Source organism: Ammospiza caudacuta, chromosome 15 (genome assembly GCF_027887145.1).
Source record: "Ammospiza caudacuta isolate bAmmCau1 chromosome 15, bAmmCau1.pri, whole genome shotgun sequence".
NCBI classification, from domain to species: domain Eukaryota; kingdom Metazoa; phylum Chordata; class Aves; order Passeriformes; family Passerellidae; genus Ammospiza; species Ammospiza caudacuta.
Genome location: NC_080607.1, coordinates 16,413,649 through 16,435,326, shown reverse-complemented (window position 1 = coordinate 16,435,326; position 21,678 = coordinate 16,413,649). Strand labels below are relative to the sequence as shown.

The following is a 21,678-nucleotide window of genomic DNA, read 5'->3' as shown; positions in this document are numbered from 1 at the left end:
ATTTTTGAGAACACCTTCACCAGATCCTTTGCCCTGTGCTGTAACATCTGTGCTGAATTAAAATACAGGTTTAATGTTGGAGATGCCCTGTGTCCTTGCCAGGGAGAGGAGCACCTCCAAGAGGACAAATGAGAAAGCTGGGGATCATCCAGAACAGCTGAGGAAAAGAATTTTATAAGATGTGGCCATTTTGAAGAGAAGCTGATTGGCAATTCTGGATAGGAGCAAAAAAACAACAACAAAAAAAGAACCTTGGAAGGCAAAGCAAAAAGGCAGAAGAGGGGTTCCAATTATTCCAATTACTTAGGCAATAGGTGCTGTCTCACAAAGTGAAACTTTCTATTCTAGACAGAGAGGAGGCAGAATCATTGCTAGGAGAGGCATAATCAGGCTAAGAGGTGAATTTGAGCCTGTTTAATTTTTTTCCATTTCCATTCCATTTCCAAGGTATTTTTTGCCTTGCTTATGCATTTTTGTTAGCTTTTTAATTGTTTTGGGAGGGCAGAGTTGGGGTATTTTTGAAGACTTTGGACTCTGTGTTTAAGAGGCTCCTTTACTAAGCCTGTACTGCTTTCTTATCAGCCCTTTAAGGACACTGTTGGAAAGCCAGAGTTTCTCACAGATAGTAAACCTTACTGACACGTACTGCAAAACCTGTCTCCAGAAAATTGTTCCCCAAGTGTTGATGTGCCCAGATAGTGGCTTTCCATCGTGGAGTGCTCTTAGCTCGGGTCTTCAAAGGCAGTGATTCATTCTGTGATGTGTATCTGTCTAGACATGAGAACTTGATGCAATAAAAAAGTTTCTTACTTGGGTATTAAGAGACTGTAACAATTACATAATCGTTGTTGGGGCAGGAGGTCTCAAGCCAAGGTAGGTTATTTCTGTCATGTCTTGTCCCACCTCTTCTTTATGCAGATCAGTTTGGGGTGTTTGCCAGTGAACCTCTGTCCTTCTGCCACCTCTTACCTGGTCTTTGCAGACTTCATATTGATGCTTCCATAAAGAGACCTGCTTGAGGGCACTCTTTGGGGCAGTGAGATCCAGCCTTATTTCTTAGTCCATTTCTTAGCTGGTGGAAGCACTGCTTCAGCACTTCACATTCTTAATTCCATGGTGTAATTAATCTCAGTTCCAACTCTCTGGTAACAGGAAATCTTTTATTCATCCTTGGGCAGGGAATTTCTTAGCCTTTTTAACTTTACTCTTGAGTAGTTGTAAGCACATATACATCACTGAAAAAAGCATTCTTGCAAGTTGCTGCTGCACAGTTTGATCTCGTGGCTGGTGTGTCTTGGGTTGGGTCACTGTCCCTACATGCAGCAGCTCTTCCTGCCTTCCCTCCAGTGCAGCCCACACTGACCCATAGACAGTCAAAAGTCAATTCTTTCTAGCCCACTTTCTTCCCTCTAAACCAGCTTTTAGGGTAGAGAAGAATTAATTATTTTTATTTCTATACTGAAAGATGGTCTGTGCAGTTCCTGGTGGTTCTTGCTGCTTTGAGCATTGTCACTCAGCTGGGTACAGAGTACTTTGATCCACCAGGGAGGGTATGGCACCAAATAATTGTAAACAGACCTCATAGCCTAAATTACGTTTGCAAAATAAAACGTGGGTATCATTTTGATATCATTTTGGTGGAGAACTGTTTTTGGTGTGTCACGATTGCCTTGGTCCCTTTTGCCTGCCAGAATTGTGAATTTATAAACTCCTTCACTGGTCTTCTCACTGGAGGGAAGGAAAACCAGGAAACTGAAACTCCATTTTTCTTTCAAATGAATATTCATGGCAAATGTAAGGAGGTTCTTGCTCTGCTCTGTAATAATATACATGTCCATTTATGAGATGGTCCAGACAGAACAGAGGATTAGGAATACAGAATTTAATGCTAAATTTGAAAAGGCAGCACAGGAACTTCAGCTCCCAAAATAATCTCTGAAAGTTTTGCTTTATTTCACACTGTTGGCCAGGATTCTCCTTACAGCACCACAATATTCATAATAAAGAAATAAATTAAATCCACCCCTTCCTGTACGGCTCACAACACAGCACTGTGCATGCTCAGCACATGTGTAGTTTTGATAAAGAGACATTATCAAGCCTGAAATCATTTTAAATAAAACAAATAATGTGGCTGCCCAGCACTTCCTCTGGAAGTATTTCCTTGGACAAATCTTCCTTAACTCTCACATGCATGGAGTTAGTGTATATATCCTCCAGGAACACATAGAGAGGATGTTCCAGGCTCTCTGAACAGCTGTGCATTTTATACATAGGCTGTGAAGTGCAGCCCCACAGGAGGGGAGGGATTGGCCTTTTGGGACAGCCAGGGCTGGGGGGATCCAGCATCTTCCAGGTACCCCATGGCACAGAGCTGGAGGGGACACGAGTCCCTGGCTGTCACCCCAGGGCTGGGCTGAGGGCAGGGCAGGTCACCAGCCCCTCTTGTGTTCTGTGGGGCTGCAGAGGCGGTGGCAGCAGGCTCAACGCCATCAGGTCCCTGCCCCTTGCAGCATCCTGGATGTTCCAAGGGCTTTCCATCCAACGTGGGAGTGCTGACGTGGCTGTGATCCCACTGGGCAGAGGGGGTCACCAGCCCCTCTGTGTTCTGTGGGGCTGCAGAGGTGGTGGCAGCTCAAAGCCATCAGGTCCCTGCCCCTTGCAGCATCCTTGGCTCCCTGCATGTTCCAAGGGCTTTCCATCCAACATGGGAGTGCTGACGTGGCTGTGATCCTGCTGGGCAGAGAGGAAGGGGCTCACCAAGGGCATTGGGAGATTTTGGGGAGCTCATTCTCTAGGGTGACACCTGGGCATGGGGTCCAGACGGAGCTCCTGGCCCCGAGCTCCGGGGGCTCAGCCCTGCTCGTTCTCTGTTTGCACAGCAGAGATGGAGCTGTAAAAAGCCGATTGCTTCAGAAGGGAATAGGTCACAGTTAGACAAGGCAGCAATGGAAAAACAAATTCGTTATTGTAACACCAGAGAGCATAAAGCAAACTGGGAGTGACCTGTGGAAGAACACGGCACCGGGTTTCTGTCCTGGTGGGTGCTTCATGGTGGGCAAAGAAAGACTGAGAAGTGTGCAGGCTTTTTTTCTTTTTTTTTTTTTTTCCCCCGTTTTCAAAATAAAAAGTATCTTTGTCTGGTACTTTGAATGTAGCAAGCATACTGGTTCTAGCTTTTCCTGGTTTTGCTGGAGGGCCTGTGGGAGAAGGATTTAACAGAGTAGTAGCAGCTTTCTCACCATTTTCATTTAAGAAAAACAGCATTAAGATTTTGAATAGAGCCTATCTTTTTTTGTCATGAAATGTTGCTGAAAATGTCTGAGTTTAAGAGGTGTTAAGAAAAGGAAGACAGACTATTAAAAAATCTTGCTTCCTTTTTGAGTAATTATTTTATGATGAGACGTGTAGCAGAAGGGCTTAAAGGTCAGCAGTGAGACCAGGGCCCCTTGGTGCTCAGAGCTGTGCAGACATGTCGGAAGCAAACAGCTCACAACCTGTAAGAGAGAGGCAGATAAAAGATAGCTGGACAAAGAGGCACAAAAAAGGGAAGTGGCTCGTCCAAGGTCACCCACGGATCGGTGCCTGTGCAGGGCTGAACCATCTGCAGTAGATCAGGTCTCCTGGATCCTGTCCCCCTGTTTGATCCCCACGCTCATCTTGTCTCCATTCACAGTTTGTGAGTGTTCACACAGGTCTGATCATCCCCCAGCTGCACCCACAGGAGGGGATAGTCCTTCACCTCTGCTGGTTCTGTTGTGGCAGAGGCAAAATCCAGTGTTGGACCTCAGGTTCTGACCCAGCTCCTGCCTGCTTCCCACAGCCCTGGCCATGGATGTCTTTCCTGGCTTTGCCTGAGATAGAGCAACAAGGGAAACCTTTCACTGTGCACCTAAAGCCTTGGAGACAATCACTTGGTTCATATACATTTATAAAATCCAACAGACATAAAAAACCCCCAAACCACCAAAAAGACTTTTTCACTGCAAAAAGGGTCTAAATTCTGCAACTGCCCTGGGGCGTGTGGGGCACTCTAATTTAACATCAAGGCACTTAAGACGTAATGATGCTGTGAGTTTGCCAGACAGACAGATTCTTCCAGGAAAACAGGGTACAAAAGACCCCTATTCTGTAACTGTGTCAGTATGTAATCTTAGGACCTAGACTTAACGTTTTTTCATCTAAAGAAAAAGATTGGAGAAAATACCCTTTTTCAAAAGGAATACTTTTAGGCCTTTAGCAATGCAGAGACAGAGTAGCAAAATCACAGCTCTGTTTTCCTTGCAGATCGTTTCTAATAGCTCCTGGTATTGAGAGTATTGTGGTTTGCTAGCACTAAAATGTAAAGTTATTTTGAGCATGAAAGCCTGGACGTCATCCTATTTTAAAAAAAAACCTTAAAGAAGGAGAGGAATGTTTACAGCACATTAAAACCTGTGTGACAACTTAGCAAGAACTATTTTAACAATCCTCTTATTCCCTTTCCTGTTGTGCACCATAAAATGAGAATGCAGTGTCAGTAATAAATAATATTGGCATGGAGGGATGGCTCACCGTGCTCCTGGAGTCAGGCTGGGTCAGCTCAGCCCCCTGCTCTGGTGGGAGGTGAAGGCAGAGCCTCCTCTCCTCGGCTGACCCCGGGCAGGAGAAAAGCTTGGGGCTTTCGTGCTTCTTTGCAGGAATTAACTACAACCAGTATTGAGAAAAAACAGCCTCTGCCACAACTGCCTCCCTGGGCTTTGTGACCCAAACTTAACAAGGATTAAAGCAGAATATTTCTTTATATAAAAAAAAGTTTGCAGTCAGGGGTAAGTCTGCAGTGAATGTTGACAAATACTGAAACTAAATATGAGAAAAGACTTGTTCCAATTTTTTTTTATCGGCATTCCATATGTGTTATGTGGAGAGCTAGGATGTGCTGCTACTTCTGTTACATAAGAGGGTTTTTTTCTTTTTTAATAAAGTGCAGTGCAGAATGCATGAGAAGTGAGAAGGAATATCAAGAAAAAGAACTACATGAAAATAAGAAAAGCTACTAAGTGAAAAGCTCTTACTCAGTGTGTTATTTCCATAATTCCCTGAGTTCCTTAAAGTCTCTTTTTAATGTTTCTGAGGGAAAGCCTCGAAGTGAAAGGAGGGAGGCAAGGTTTTTTTTCCTTTGGTTTAAAGGAAGATCTTAGTTAATTCTATTAGTAGACTTTGGGCTTGCTTTTATTTAAAAACAAAACAAAAATCCCTCTCAAGTTTAGAATTTCTGTATGGAAAAATTCTTCTTCTTTGCCAGAGAGGGAAGTATCTCCTTTTCATTCTGTTTGTTTTGGAGTAGCTGTAGTTAAGTGTTTTGTGTTTGTTCTTTATTGAATACATTAGTGGTGCATTAATTCCTCCCTGACAATGCTTGTTTCACTCCTTCCCATCTGACAGACAAACTTGTCCCTTCACATGATGATCCTGCTTTGCCCTCCCAGGGTTTGATTGGTAATTTCCTACCTTCTTTACCTCTGAATGCTTTTAAAAGTGATTTTTGTCCCTACAAAGGAAAGAGATGAAAAAAAAAAAAACCCACATTGAATTCTTGCTCCAATTCCAATCTGTTTGCTTTGGTTTTCCTTTTTAGATTATTGTTTGGCTTAAATTTGTTTGTTTCTCCTTTAAACGGGCTTGAGATTACTCAAGGGTTCCTTGTTCAGCAGGTCAAAGGGTAATTTGGAGACTTTGAAACCGTCTCCCTTTTTATCACCACGTTTCGTTCTTTGCAGAGTCCAAAGGATTTTCAGGACGATAGCTTGATAGCTCGTGGAGGATGGCTCCATCTAAGGAAAACATGAGAGCAGACCTGACTCACTGCAAGAAGCCATGGCAGTTGTTCTTAGATGAAAAATCCCCACTGATCTAAGTCTAAATCAGAACCTTAATTAATGCTTATCTGTAACTAAAAGATTAAGTTTATTGGGGATTAAATGCATTGAGGTTGATAGGTTTGATACTCAACTACCAGCCCAGGATGGAGACCCTAAATTTAACTAATTTCAAGTCAGAGAGGTACCCATATACAAAAATATACAGTGTGTGCTATTAAAAAATGTCCTTTAACTGAAAGAGTCAATCTGTTCCAGAGTTAATCCCTGCTTTTAAAGGAGGAAGGTCAGTTCCAACTGCTCAGCACTGTGGATTTGTAGGACAGCAAAATGAAGCATGGGGCAATGTGGGGTCCTTAACAAAAATCCAGGTGTTGCTGTAAGAATGATTTGTTTCATGAGTCCCCCAGGTTCATTGAGCTCTGTGTCCTTCCATGGAAAAGACTTGCTGAAAATATGCTATTTCCTACAAACAGAAACAAAGGAAACTACAATTAGATCAGCACTGTCACTTTTACTTGTTGAGCTCCAAACGTTGTCCCCTGTGCTGTGTCTCCTGAGCCGTGCCAGGCACTGGAGCACAGAATATTCCAGAGGCCAGGAAGGCTGCCAGCCTCCTCAGGGGCTGCAGTGCCATTTCAGCCCATTGCTAAGGGATGCTGGAGCGAGATGTCTCTGTGTCTTCTCTTCCAAACCAGCACTTTGGCTTGGTCACAGCTCCACCCCACAGTTCACAGCCAGAAGCTGACGAGGTCACATCCACTGTGGACAGCAAGAGCCCATAAGGAGCTGCACAAATATCCCTTCTGAAAATCAGTTAACCATTTCTTCTTTCTTGGAGGCACCCAAGTGCTCAGTGCCCTCAGCTCACTAACAAATGTGAATTAATTGCAGTAGGAAATAAGGGTGTTTGTCACCTGGAGGGTTTGGGAGGAAGCTGTGGGGTAAGAGGGCATCTGATCTGGGTCTTATAATTAGCTTTAAATACAAAGAATAACTCAAATAAATTCAGAACCTGACTCTGGTCAATTTCGAATAAAACTGACGCAACATCAGAACTGTAAGCAGAAAGTTTCATCCATTTAGTTAAAAATATAAAAGAACAACATTAAATACATATCTGAAAAGCCTTTTTTCAACAGGCTCAGCATCTACTCTGTTAAGGCAATAGTTTCTCCAAAACCAAGTCTTGCATCTACATTTCCAGCCAATGTTTGTGAATTTTACAGCAGTATTTATTTGTCTTTTACTTGTACAATTGTGAATATCCTCATGCACAAGAAGGGAGACTACCACAAGGAAAATGCATTTAAATACTTGTAACAGTCTGTCAGATGTAAAGTAAATATATTAAAATAGGAAAAAGATAGTATTTTTCTTGAGGTCTTCTCGAGTGATTATATCAGCAGGTATTATATGTAAATCTTAAAAGGACAGAAGTTCATGTGTATAGGGTGGGGGAAGCATAAAAGATGTGAACTTTTCAACAAGTTCTCTCTCCTACTGCTACTGATAGTTTGCTTCTACTTTAAATCTTTTTATCCATTTTTAAATCAAGCTAATATAGTTGTCCTAGCTGGGAAGAGTAAAGTTATGCACTTCGGTAGGACTGCTCAACTGAGTAAAGTTCAGGTTTATTTACAGGATTAGGATATTGTTACAAATCCTTCTTTAGTTTTAGGCACCAGAGAGTATATTTTGGGGCAAAAGCTGTGGAGGGAAAGTGGAGAAAATAATTGCAATAAAATTCCTCTTTCAGAAAAGAAATTAACAAAATTAGGAGACCTGATGATTTTCATTAGGATGTAATAGAAATTAGGTCAATAGGACTAAAAATCCGTTAACTAAAGTGATCAAGTGAACTGAAATGGATTATAGACACACTCTCCTTTTCTCCCAAATATTCCACTGAAATATTACTGCTTTTAATTATCCTGCTACCTCTCCTTGTGCGATCTTTTCTGGTTTGAGAAGTGAAAACAGCAGAATATCGTTTCATGCTGCCAACCCCCCTGTTCTTGTTGTGAAATCCTTGCCCTGAGATGTGTGCTGGTGCATCAGAAACTTTGCATTTCATTTAGACTGAAAAATAAAAACAACAGCCTCTATTCTACTCAAAGTGTTATATTCAAGCACAGAAGGAATGTCGGTGAATCTGAATTTAATCTGTAAGTGTGCAATGCTCACAGTCTTCTGTGTATAACCTTGTATTTCCCTTTAATTTAGATAGTGCAGGGTTGAGTCAGTAGCCATAAGTCTCCTGATGTCCTTTTACAGCCATTTCCACATTCTTGTTACTTTACCTTTTTAGAAAACATTTTCATTTAACGTGCAGCAGTGTCCTTTAACACCCTATTTTCAAGTTTCAAATAGACTTTTATCACAGAGGCACTATGCCCATACATATAGTTATTTTATCTTTGCATTATTTGTTCCCAAGGCTGCAGATTCTTCAGAAGTGAGATTTAATTTTATGGTGAGTCAGGGGTCAGATTGTGCCTGCACTTACCCTTCTGATGGCAGGAGTCTCGTGAAACTCAAGTTCGCGGATTTTTACAAGATGGAAGCTAATGGAACTAGATCCAATAAGAAACACAATTTATTCTAAAGACACATTAGCAGCCTTATGTTATTTAAACAAATAAAAAAGAGTGAGAACAGTTAATGTGTTGGTATGCTCACTCTTCAAACGATGGGCACCTAATCAGGACAGCTCTGAAAAAACTCCTGGCAGTCCACTGGGTTTGTGAAGTGCCTGAGGTCCTGAGTCCTGTCAGATTTCAGGAAGACAAAAACAATCTGTTATTGCTGATAGGTTACACAATGTGGGAGTTTTCTTTTTGTTTCATGTAGCTTTTGACACTTTCACACTTCAGTAACACTTGTAATACAAGGAGCTAATTCTTAATTCTGTTGTAAGTAACTGGGAGCTTTGTGAATTAGCTGAGTGTGTTTTTCTTTTCAGCTACCTCATGCTCTGCTCAGCCTAAAGACAGAGGCACAAGGTACCTACAGCAGGAGGGCAGGGATTCCTGGGGAGTTTAACCTCCTGGTTTCTCTTTGGGAAGGGATGGGTGTGCACTGCTGGACAACAGCATCCACACAGCCGTGACTCCTTGTCCCTGGATGCTTTGGTGTATTTACCCATCCCATTTCCCTGTACCGACACCATTCACCAAGATTTTAGCCTTTTGTATATTTCCAACAATAACTTCTATCTTCTACCATTCACCGAGATTTTAGCGTTTTGTATATTTCCAACAATAACTTCTATCTTCTACCATTCACCGAGATTTTAGCGTTTTGTATATTTCCAACAACAACTTCTATCTTGTTTGTGTATTTCTTCTTGTTTGGAGCTTGAGATGGGTTCCCTTCCCCCCAGAGGGAAGCAAAGCCTGGAGGCTGGGGCAGATTTTGCCCCGTGTGAGGTGGCAGGTACTGGCACTTCTGCAGTCTCTTCATAACCATAAAAAAAGTATGAGGTTCTTTAATTTTCAGTCCAAATTCTGCTTTTCTGAGTCCTTTTATGCCTTGTAAACTCCACAGTTAAAATATATTTTAATATTGAGTATTACATGAAAACTATACAAATAAATAACCTATAAAAGATAGAAGGAATTATTCCATATTTGCTTCAGATGAATCTGGGCATTGCTGAGCCAAGTTTCTCTAAGATCTTTTAAAACTGCTCTTAGCCAAAACTAACACCTAGAGACCCCAGTAAAAGTCTCTCCAGTGCATTTAAAAAATAGTGACTGTGATGTTCCCTATTTCTCCTGAGGTCCCCCCCTCATTCAGCAAGGGCAGCTCAACAGATGTATTTGATGACATTAGCTGTGACCTCCTAGTTGTTTGCTCTATTCACATAATTATTTTACTGTGGGTGTTTCTAAATATAGCAACTGGATTATGTAAGAAGGTGTGTTCGTGGGAACAATGTGGTAGATAATCGAATTTTGCAAATGAGGGTAAATAATATTTGTAAAGGACATTTCACTAACTCATGTGTGGGGGTGTGTGCATGGAGAAAAACTACCTGTGTATTTTAGCGATCCGGGTTATACAATGGGCAAAGCACCAACCTTTGTTTTCCAGCTGTAACTGATAAGTTGTGTAATTTTTGCAATGAGGTTTTCAAAACGTATTTTAGGGAAGAAAATGGAGCTAGACAGGGTAGAAGCAAGGAAAAAAAAAACCCAATGTGTGCATCCAGCGGTTCTCTGCTGGTACAGAAGCCGCAGGGATGGGCAGGGATGGACCCCAGCGAATGGCGGGGTGCGAGCGAGCATCCACCCAAAAAACCAGACACAAACCCTTCAGCACCACAACTCCCACATTAATTATTTCCAAGCGTAACACGAGGAGTCGCGGGGCACGACTCCCTTACAATTTACTCAGGCTCCTGTGAACAGTGCCAGCGCAGCTCCGGGCGCCTCCGTCCCGCGGGGCGGGGGTCGGGCGTGCTGCGGGCCCGAGGCACCGGGGCGGCCCCGAGCGGCGGCGGGCCCGGTTCGAAGAGGGCGCCGGCGGCGGCGCGGGGTGACGCGGGCATCATGTGAGCGGCCCCGCTCGCTCCCAGCGTGCAGTGTGGGCCCGCTCGCCCCACCCCGCGCTCCGCCGCCGCGGAGCCGCTCAATAGGGGAAGGGAAAAAAAAAAAAAAAGGGGGGGGGGGGAGGAAAAAAAAAAAAAAAAAAAGGAGGAAAAAAAAAAATGCGGGAGAGAGCAGGCAAAATAAGACGGGGAAAAATCCGACCGTGAGGGGACAGGTTCTGCTCGTGGCACAGAGCAAACGGGCTTGCCTTTTTGTTTTTTTCCCTTGCCTTTTTTTTTTTTTTTTTTACACACATTATATTTTGTATTTTCTTCTCGCCGAGAGGATTCAGCCGCCTGGAAAGCGCATGTGAAAAGAGCAGCAGCAAGGAGAGGGGAGGAAAAAGAAAAAGGGGGGATTTGGCTTGGACCCCCCCGCCCCAGTGCGGGAGGAAGGACCCGCGGCGGCCGGAGGGCGAGGAGCTGCGGCGGCCGGCGAGGGAAGGGACCGGGGCTGCGTGACCCCCGCGGCGCGGGGGGAGAGGCGAGGAAGAGACGTTTCCCGATCCTCCCCGCCGAGCATTTGGGGAGGTTTCCGCGCCTGGAGCCCGTGCCTTTGGATCTAAAGAGGATTATTATTTTTTGGGGGTGGCACTGAAGCTGGATTTGTTCCTGTGCGTGCGGCGCGGGGGGGGGCATTTCTGCTGCCTCTAGAGGAGCCGGCGGCCCGGCCGGGGCGCGGAGATCCCCGCGGATCGCTCCGCACCCCCTGGGAAAGGTGCGCCGAGGGGATCGGCGGGGGGCGGGGGAGGAGAGGCAGCTGCAGCTGCCGGGGAGGAGGCCCGGCGGAGCGGCAGCAAAGTCATCGCTATCGGCCCCCCCTCGGCTGGCTTCGGGCTCGGCGCTCTCCATGTCTCTGGCTCTGGGCAGCGGCCGCCACAGCAGCGAGTAGGGGGGGAGGAGGAGGAGGAGGAGGAGGAAGAAGAAGGGAGCCCGGGAGTGCCTCCCTCCCTCCCTCCCTCCCCCCGGCAGCCCCGGCCGCCTCCCGTCCCCTCGCCCCGCGTCCCTGCCTTCCCCTCCCCAAGATGGGCTGTTTAGGGAACAGCAAGACGGAGGATCAGCGCAACGAGGAGAAGGCGCAGCGGGAGGCCAACAAGAAGATCGAGAAGCAGCTGCAGAAGGACAAGCAGGTCTATAGGGCCACGCACCGGCTCCTCCTGCTGGGTAAGGGGTCGCGGGCCGTCCCCTCCCCGCCGGGGCAGCGGCCCCAGCCCGGGCACGGCGAGGCCGGGGGAGAGAGGTGGGGCCCGGGGGGGGGCACGGAGCCGCAGGGCCCACCCGGGGCCGCGGGGATCCGCTATAGCAGCGCCCGGGGCGGCGGGGCCGGGGCCGCCGCGGGGACCGGCGCGGTGCGGGGGAGCGGCGGGGAGGGCTCGGGCAGCGCCCGGGGCGCCGCGGGAGGGGCCGGGGCAGGTACGGAGCGGCGGCGCGGGGCCGCTCTCCGCCCGCGGGGCAGCGCCGGGGCGGCCGCGGGCCTCGGGCGGGCGTGGGGAGGGGGCCGGGGATGCCGCGGCGAGGGGCCCGCGGGGAGCCGGACAGATAAACAGGGCAGGGCACTGACAGCGGCCGCGGGCGAGCGGCGCGGCAGGGCCGGACACCGCTCCCCGCGCCGGGGCCGGGGTGCCGAGGGACGTGCGGCCAGGCCGGGGAGAGGAGGAAGAGGAAGGGAGGAAGTCGGGGAATCGTTTGGGGGAAACGGAGGGAGGATGTCGGTCCCGGAGGGAAGCGCGGCCGCGTTGGGGCCGCGGAGCAGCGCAGGGCCGGCGGGCACGGCCCCGGCCCCGGCGGGCTCGGCACCCGCCGCTGTCGCACCAGGAATTGAGGTACCGCGCCTTGGAGCGCTGGCAGAGCCGGGCTCCAGGTGCTGCTCCAGCGGCTCCGCTGGGTTACCTGCTCCTGTTTTTCAGGGCAGACGTTTACAAATGTGGGCTGTGGCTTCCAGGGAACGGAAGAGTCCAAATATCGATATCGGAGAGGGCAAGCAAATGTTTGTCAGGCTCGATATTTCAGAGTATTCTGGAGTAGTGTTGTAGGATCGGATGCAGTTACGAGCCGTGGGTTGTTTTGGTCACGCCGAGGGACTGCCTGTGCACGTTCTGCAGGGCTGAAGCGTGGAGCACAGGCTAGGCCTCGCCGAGCTGTCTCCGTTTTGGGGGGAAAAACCCTAATGGAAGGAGGGGAAAAAAAAGAACTTTTGAAGGCGGTGAATTTGGAAGTGTACTATCACCAGTAAAATCTTTCAAATACTCGTTTGAAGAGAGACAAAATAAATGGAGAGTGACTGGGACTACAGCAGCACCTGCAGCACCGAGGAGCCTGCCAGGGCTTCAGTAGAAATCTTTTAACAGGATAATTTGGACTTCAGCTCTTGGGAAATGTCTTGGACTTCCAGATTTCAGGCTGAACATTACGTAGATACATAGAAACTATTTGTCATCAGAGGGGTTGCTTTCGTAAGAGGCAAAATTTCAGCAAACAGAAACATGATGGGCTTTCTTTCTGTTTTCTTTAGTTTTGGTGACTGAAAAATAGTTCAGATACTTGCAAATAAAAATTTGCTTGTGTTTAGCGATGGCAGTAAAGTCATCTGTGAGTGTGTTTGAAGTGATAGCTCAGCTGTTACAGTTTCTGCCATGAATTGTGGATAATCTGTAACTCACTGGTCAAAAATATAGACGCTCACCTCCCTATTATTATGTTATGTTTCCTCTATAAGACACATGAAATAAGAAGCCAGGCACTTGGAAAGTGTTCTTAATCTTTTCAAATCATATTCAAATAACAACAAAGAGCAGCTGCTGAATATTCTAGTGAGTTTATGCTGCTGCTCGTAGGCCCCATTGCTGTACACGTGCTTGCCCCGCTGCCAGGAGCGGTCTCCCTGAAATTAATGGAACTCTCCTTGGTGGTGAACTTAAACGTGTGTGTGTAATTGTTGTTGAGAATATTGCCTTAACAAGCAGCCAAATATAGAGCTAGACTTATGGAGAAATGTACATGTAATACATTATTTTGGTTCACTGGTGTTGTATCCCATCCAGAGAACCCAGGTGTGTCAATATCAAGCCGAATGTGTTTATAGCAAATGCAACAACTGTCCAGCCTCCTTCTTGGACCAAGTGAAGTAAAGATTTTGGCTCCCAATGCTTATAAATATAAAATGTGATTTAGTGTTACAGCTTAAATTTAGTTGTTATTAATATTTAAATGGACATATGACTATAGCAGATACTGCCTTCGTGAATAATGCTTAGTTGTGAAGATAACCCAGTCTATTTTATCCCAAGATACTAATTCTTGGTTGGTTTAGCCACCTGTGTTTATTGCATGGGGCAGTCTGCCTGATCAGATAGAGGGTGTATGGTATAAAATAGCAGCTTAGTGAAGAAGTGGCGTGTGCATAAGGAGTTGTAGATAAAAACTGCTCTCTAAATGCTTACAGAACAGCAGTGAGCAAGGAGAGAGAAAAAGAGTAAGGCTCTGGGATTAAAGTGGCAAAACATGCAACCAGGTTTTATGGAGAGCAGAAGAGGACTTTTGGGAATTCGTGAGGGAGAAGGAAAGGAAGGTAGAAAGCAGAGGGGGAAAGCATTTGTGAGAAAATGAACCTTGAAATGTAACTGCTAAAATACAGTTTTGAACATGAGGCTCAAAATGGAGGCTTGTGCTGTCAGTGTGTGCTAGCAGAGAGGCCTGACATCCTATAAATACAAACTGTACCTCCCTGCCCGTTCTGCCACAGACATACAGTTCCTGTGGCTGAGACACAGGCTGGGGAGGGGAATAAACCAGTAGCCAGGAGATGCTAAGGGGAATCTTTCTAAATTCTGCCACGTTACGATACTACTCCTGCAAAAATATGTTTGCTTTATATAGAAAGCTGCCGATCTGGCAGCGTGGAGCAGCTCAATTAAATGCTGCTGTTGGAGTTGTTCAGCGTGCATGGAAAAACGGGTACTATAGGCAGATGGGCTGCCCTGTGCTCTGGCATCCGAGCAGACCAGCAGAAATAGCATCCATCTACTTATGGAAACTGGAGTAAAGTGGAGTGGGGCTTTTGTGCTGCAGGTACAGGAGGGGAGAGCAGCAGCCACAAAAGGTGGTCTCTGCCTCTCCTTGTGCGTAGGGTTGGTTTTGGAACATGTAGGGAGGGTGGGAGGCTGCTTACAAGACACAAATAAGGGGAGGTTTTTGGTAGCTTTGTGGGTGGAGGCTTAAAGGGATGCCTTCCTTTTTCAAATGTGAGTATCTACATATTTTATTCCTTGTGATTTAAGTTACGGAGTTTGGCTGCAGTTCATCATCACCCAGTCAAACTTAGAGTTCTTTAAGGATACAACAGAATTTCTTTGGTTTAATAGGGACTTCAGTCAGCCTTTCCCTCTGTCGGATAGTAGTGACAAGGCAGCCAGCTGTGATGTTCCCTGTCGTCTTCTCTGTAAAATCTTGAAGTTGTCCATTTTCTTTCCAAATACTGCAGTCTGCTTTTAACATTGACACTGGAAAAATGGACAGTGAAATGATCCAAGATTCAGATCTGACACATGACTTGAGCTGGGCATTTATTTTTAGCTACAACTGAAGTTTCCAGTGGCAATTATTTCTTTCACTTTTCACTCTTACGCTGAGAAACCCAACTTTCTCGATTTTAGCCCGAAGAAAAAAATTCTACTGTGTGCCTTAATCACTTATGCTTCCTTCTGAAATTGACTTACTTTCATTTTCTAGGTGCTGGTGAATCCGGTAAAAGCACAATAGTCAAGCAGATGAGGATCCTGCACGTGAATGGATTTAATGCTGAGTAAGTGCATTTGCTTTTTCACTTTACATTGTACCTTCCTCCTTTGTGCTGCAGTCTGTGCTCCTGGTTTATATCTTGTGTATTTTCCTCCTGCTGCTGTTTCACTGTCTCTAAAATTTGGGTGTGTATTTTTAGATGAGATTAATAGACATTAACCTGAAGAAGTCAGGCACCAATCATAAGTAAGATCAGCAGTATAAAATTATTTATATCAAGGCAGAGCTGATTTAAGTTTTGAATTTTGTAGGTCTGTTAATTGCAGTTTCTTTCACAACATGGCTGACACTGATTTACCTCAACTATAGCACATTGGTTCATATTGCTGTAAACATGTCTTGTGTCATCGTACAAAATGAGCACAGTTTTCTTTATATTTGGAGCAAGAAAGGCTTTATTTTCTGTGTCCTCACAGAATGAAGTCATACTCTGAATTTTGGGGATTTTGTTGTATTTGCTTGCCCAGATGTTTGTGTTAAGTTATCTTTCTAAAAGTTTTTATTTTTTGCATCTAATACCTGTTATTTGGCAGTTTTGAAGAGAAGAATGGCATTAAGATGGGAAAATTAATTGTTTGTCTGAGAAAGATTTTTGTTTACTAAATTTTTGACTAACTTTGCTAGAGAGTAGGAAGAGATTCTTCTGCATGTTAATTTATGCTCGCAGTTGTGTGTGTGTGTATACCAATAGCTGCTAAATTAATACTAATTGATTCAAAGTGTTGAAATTTCAAAGCTTATTTTCTGGGCTTTTTTTTTTTTTTTTTTAGATTGTATTATTGGTTTTGTAATGCTTGTTTTCAAACATAACAGTTTTGTACTGCTACCCTTTAGCTTTAAGTGGTATCTATTTTGTGAATCCTCCATTTTTGAGAAGGCTAAGCTTTTATTAGTCTTCCAGTAGTTAATTCTTTAATAAGAATATCTGAGCTGAAAGTTTAGCCAAGGAGTCTGGACAGTACTTCTTCCTAATCAGCAAATGATAGCTCAGATAAGGTACACAGTCTTTTGGATGAAAGTTCAGACTGATTCATAAGAAATACATTATGTGCTACATGTTTTTAGCTCCTCTTAATAAGGAATATTTTCTATTTCCAAAATAACTTTTTCATAAGTGCCTAGTGCTGCATCCTGTCACTGCTGAGCTGTCTCTGTCCTTTGGGCTGCTGCAGAGACCTCTTAAAAGACTTGTGTGACTTAAAAGACTTGCATGAGTTGACTTGTTTGAGTAGGTATCACTATTGGGTGCTGAGTAAAAAGTTCATAAATGAAAGTGGAACCTGGTACCTTTGAAAGTGTCAATCCATTTAAGCAACAAGGCTTTTCTAGGTTTTTAAGCACGTGGATTCTCTTAAAGGGTAACAGTGCTGTGTAGTGGGTGGTGTATGATGTGGGTGGGTAACCCCAACCCTGCCAGCTGCACACCCAAACCTGTGTGGGACTGGGAGCCCAGAAACCTGTGCAGAATTGGTGGGGACTGGGACACACTGGGATTTGCAGCGGCAGGGGCTTCGTCCAGTGCCTCCCTTTGCATTGGAGCTTTGGGCAGAGCTGAGCCTGCACCTGGAATCCAGGACAACATGGTAAATTTGGCCTCAGGAGGCTCTGCTGGCTTCTGGCTGCTCAGAGCAGGGGGTTTGGGTTACGGGGCAGGGCTGTGCCAGCACAGCTGCTGCCAGTCACGGGGCACAGCCCGGCCAGGGGGTGGCACCGGGGCTGTCCCCCATGGCATTCTGTCCCCTGTGCTTGTCCTTTGGTGGGTAATACCTGTTGGAACACTGGGCTGCATAAAAACCCAATGCAGAAGTGTGGTATATTTAAAGTGTGCAGGGAGTAAGTTAAAACGCATCGTTTTTAGGGTTCTGCTGCCAAAAATAATCAGTAGATCATAACATGCACTTTACAGCAGGGAAAAGGCTGTTTTTCAGTGTTTTGAAATTCTTGCAAGTTACACATCTGTCCTTAAATAACTTGCATTTTCTTCCAAATAACTAACTGCTCTCTGTGTTGTCTCGCTTTCCATTACCCTTTTTGCCTGATTCATTCCCCTTCTGCCCTGCTTACCTTGTGGAAAGATGATGTGGGATTCAGCTAATGAGAGAAATAGCATGGAGATTTTTTTGGAAGGGTAGGAAGAGCAGAGCATTGCTTCTCATCATGTCCTGATCAGTTGCTCTGGAACATAAACATGTTTGCATAAAACACACATAAACCGCAGCTGATGTGATGAATAGCAGGAGAGAGGGGGTGAAAATAGTAATATGCTGCAGATGATAAATTTTCATTAATTGTAGTGTACTTGTACATAACTAGATTTGAATTATTTCTGTTGGTACAGCTTATTCTTGTGTTTTGAAAGAAATCCAGTTTAAAGTCCTGTCTTAGAGTTGTTTGCCCTGGTTTGGTTGCCCTTTGGCAATGGATATTTGAAGCAGAGAGAGGTTACCTGCTAGGAAAAATGTCTAACGCTGTGAATGAACGAATCAAAAGTTTTTATTTAGTGTTACTCTTCTTTCTGGTGACTAAGCAGGATATCCAGTGCTAAAAGTGCTGGCCTACTTCAGTGAATGTGAAGGGATTTTATTTGGTTTGGTTTTAGGATTCTGCCCCTAAATAGCTGAAGTTGTCCCATGCCTTTAGGTGATTGTTGTAGCATTTTGCAAGGTGAAATCTGTGTAGTTCTATGAAACTAGAATTTCCTCTGGGACTCCAATTCTCAATCCCTTTAGCTAATTAATTATTTGAGGAACTGTGTGGAATCAAGTGCTCCAGGTAATTAATGTGTTGAATAGCTAAAGCTAACATTAATGTGATGGTAGTTAAAGTTGTAGGCAAGTTAACTACAGTAAAGACTATTTTTTTTTCAATGTTCCTTTTATAATCCTTAGATGAATTAGAGACAGAAATATATTTTTTCTGTTGCTGTAGTGAAGGTGGTGTGTGGGATGTAAGAGTGCTGTGGCATTGGGAAGTAGAGTATTGGAGAAGCAAGGCATGTTCTGCAGCACAGGCTTTTCTGCATGCACTTTTTCTGGAAGGGCTTAGCCCACTTTCAGCTCTTGCAGAATGGCTTCAGGTGGCTGTGCTATCATCTGATATCTTCCTGCAGCAACTCCATGAAAAAGGGCCTCCCCATAGGGTTTTTCCAGTGTCCCTGGTTCCATGGAAGAGCTGCCTTGTAAGCGTAATGCAGAAGCCGTATCAACCAAATTTTCTACTCTTTGCATTACTGCCAACAACAGAGGCCCTTTTGATGTAGAAAGGGTTTAAATTTGGCTTTTAATAGCAGGAAGCCTGCGACTTCCCTTCCTTTCCTTCCCTCCCTCCTCAACACTTCAGCTGTCTTTTCATGAGGCAGTTCCAGAGGAGTAGGTATCTGCAAACAGTATTTTGTGAGCATCCACTGATAAGGTGGAGCCAAAACCTTCTCCTTTTGACTGTGCAGAAGTTTAGATGGCAATCTTTCTGAGGATGAAAAATGGAAAAGGGAGGATAGGAGGAATTAAGGAATATAGTTGGAAGAATTAAATGTGTAGTTCAGGTTGAGGAGGAAAAGAAAAACAGCTGCTTTTTGTGCTGTCTAGAGACTGGGGTTCTTTGCTTCTAAAAACACATGGCCTTTCACTTACTTCTGATTTCTTTGTCATCTTTCCCCTCTGTGATCACTGTGTCTTTGGCTGACAGACTCTGAGGAGAGGGTCATTGTCATGCACAATTTTAGAAAGCGGGGAATAACTGGCACGGGCAAGAGACAATTTTGAAGTGTCATGGGAAAAACTGGGACAAGCAGAACTATTTAAATAGAAATAAATGGTTGAAATGTGACTTACGAAATCCACTACAAAGACTGACAAATAAGGGGAATATGCCTTTGTGATTATTAAGTTTGGATAGTGTTTAGGATTCAGGAAGTCTTGAGGTTACAGGAAATTTCAGGTAATACTTTTCAGCCTCACTTTCCCAAATGATGTAAAATGTTGACACTTTCTTGAACTAGTATGTTGAAGTGCTGAATGGGAGTTTGTGTATTTATTAAATATGTTAGTGTTGATGGCATAAGCAGAGCTGAATAGCTTTGTTTTCAAGACTTAAATGACAAATATATTTGCATTTCTGTTGTACTTTTAAAAATTACTTTCTCTCAGTGAGAAAGCTAAGAAATCCAAGTCGCCCTCCTAAAGATTTCAGACATTTTCTTTTTTCTCACCAAGATTTAGGAGTTTGTGAGTAAAGAAAAGTAGTCATTGATAGTTTCTAATTTTCTCTTAATACATCCATTACCAGCATTATGTCACATAAAGCAGTAAATAATATTATCTAATCACTTTAGTCAGTGTCAGTCTATCTTGTAAGTGAAACAACTTCTGGTTCAGTAACTTTACTTTTCAGTTGTCTGATAATGTGGGTTTTTTTCTAACTTTTGTCTTTTTAGCCATGTGATCTTATGGAAGAGAAGCTAATGCTATGAGCGAGGGAAAAGTATAATATTTATAACTAAGTTCTTCCAAAATAATGAATTCCCTCCTAATGGCTAATCTTAGCTTGTGTACACAATTATGATTGCTGTGTTTTTATAGTTCCTTTACATTTGTGTACCAATCCCATGTTTTCAGAATGGTCACTCCAGTTCCTTGCCAAGAAACAAACAGACTTTGTTGTGTTTTACTTGACTGGTAACAAAAGTAACTTTTTCCTGGTGTTTTTGAGTAAAATTGAAAATTGGAGTGGGGGAGGCTTGGGGTGTGTGATTCCCCTCGCCCCCTTTCTTCCTTTCTTTGCATCGCGTTGTCTGTCAAGAGGTTTCTGCAGCTTTGAGGCACAAACTTTTGGGGTTTTTTCCTCTGCTCCTGCTCGAGGACACCAGTGAGGTGGTGGAAAATTTGTGTGTACGTGTGTGTTCAATTCTATCTGAACAACTGCTTATGGTGTCAGATCAAAATTTGGGCTGCAGAACATGAAGTGGAGGTGTGGTCAAAGAGGGGGAGCAGGATTTGTGTTTCACTCAGTTTTAGGTCTTGTCCTGAGAGCTGACACAGTTGTGCAGGTGAATTTTGTCAAGAGACAAAGATATCCCAACAGCTAATTAATACTATGAAAAATAACTGACTACTGCTTATAGTTTGTAAAAGTTTATGCAAAATGTTTATACAAGTTATATTTAACTTTTTTCAGCTTGAAAGAAACGGGAGGTAATACCTGGTGATGTTAAACCACCTATGCAACCAAGTAATTTCTTAATTGTTAGGATGTTTGAGAGAGTTTTTATGTGCTTGAAATTATCTTTCCTTTGAAAATACTTTTATTTTTTACAAGGATGAAAATTCTTTTCTGTGACAGAGTAAAAGTGAACTCAGCGAAGCAGCATTAATATTTTTTACGTATAACAAAAAATAAAACCTTCCGTGTCTGGGTTAGGTTTTTATTCAAGTTTCTTATGGGATCTTGCCTGAAGATATGAGATATTGTTCATTAAGAACTTGTGCAAATGCTTTGCAATTTAGATCTGCTACTCAAGTGTGATTTTTTAAATGCTGTAAAATGAGTTTTCAGAAAATTTTGCTTGTTTACAATACCTACACTCACTGGGCCTCGTTTGGCAAGGATTATTAACATACTGAAAATTCAAATAGTCACTGGAATAACTCCTTCACCTTGCTCAGAGGCTTTCTGAAATCACCCTGTTAAAATATTTTCACGTGCAAGGGAAGTGAATTTTTTTTTTCAGAGTGAAAAATCATGTTATTTGGGTTCCCGCAATATTACAGAAAAGTAGTACATGAAGGAATCTAAGAGTTTAAAAAGCTGGCTGGTTTTATCTGCTTTTAGAGCTCGTGGTAGGCTCAGGTTAACCATGGTGGAGAGGTGACAGCACAGTGTTCAAAGAAGGCATTGACTTTCATTTTTACATTGTGCTTTGTTTTCAGGTAGTTAAAAGAAGTAAGGGGTGAATTGAATATAATTTCTTTATTTTCATAGCAAACATGGTATTGCTCAGAGCAGAATGTGTATCTTATCTGCATTTACTGGTTGGGAAATGCTGAATTCTCCTAGTAAAGCAGTATTTAAATTACCAATTTTATGTTGTTACATGTTGAGAGCTCTCTATCCTCTGAATTACTTTTGCTGGCTTGCAACTTGACATTTGTGCTTTCAGTTAAATATTTCAGTTTTCTGAAAAAGAAACCCAGCAACAAAAAAAAAGCCAGTAGTAAACTCAGCCCTCAAGCTAAGTTTGCATATGTCGCAGACATGATTTGGCACCTAAAGGGACTGGCCAAAAATATGGCAGTAGTTCTATTTGTTTTGAGGTTTAAATTTCACAAAAGCTTTTTAAGTATGCAGCTATCAACCCAGGAGAAAGCTTTATAGTTGCAGAGAGCTTGGAGAGCAATAACTATGAATAGCGGAATAAGCACGAGTGATGTAATC

At 43.8% G+C, this 21,678-nt stretch overlaps 1 protein-coding gene across 2 annotated transcripts in view; it reads left to right on the top strand.

Annotated features, from left to right (window-relative positions):
- The window catches only part of GNAS (GNAS complex locus), a 126,922-nt gene that overhangs the window by 34,973 nt on the left and 70,271 nt on the right, over positions 1–21,678 (top strand). Inside the window, exons 1-2 of one of the 2 annotated variants that reach the window (XM_058814879.1) lie at positions 10,745–11,616; positions 15,181–15,253. In XM_058814879.1, coding sequence (XP_058670862.1) covers positions 11,478–11,616; positions 15,181–15,253 — 212 coding nt within the window. In that variant the 5' untranslated portion in view covers positions 10,745–11,477. Of the gene's footprint in view, positions 1–10,744; positions 11,617–15,180; positions 15,254–21,678 lie in introns of those variants that run through there. The other variant, XM_058814878.1, reaches the window with a different exon arrangement.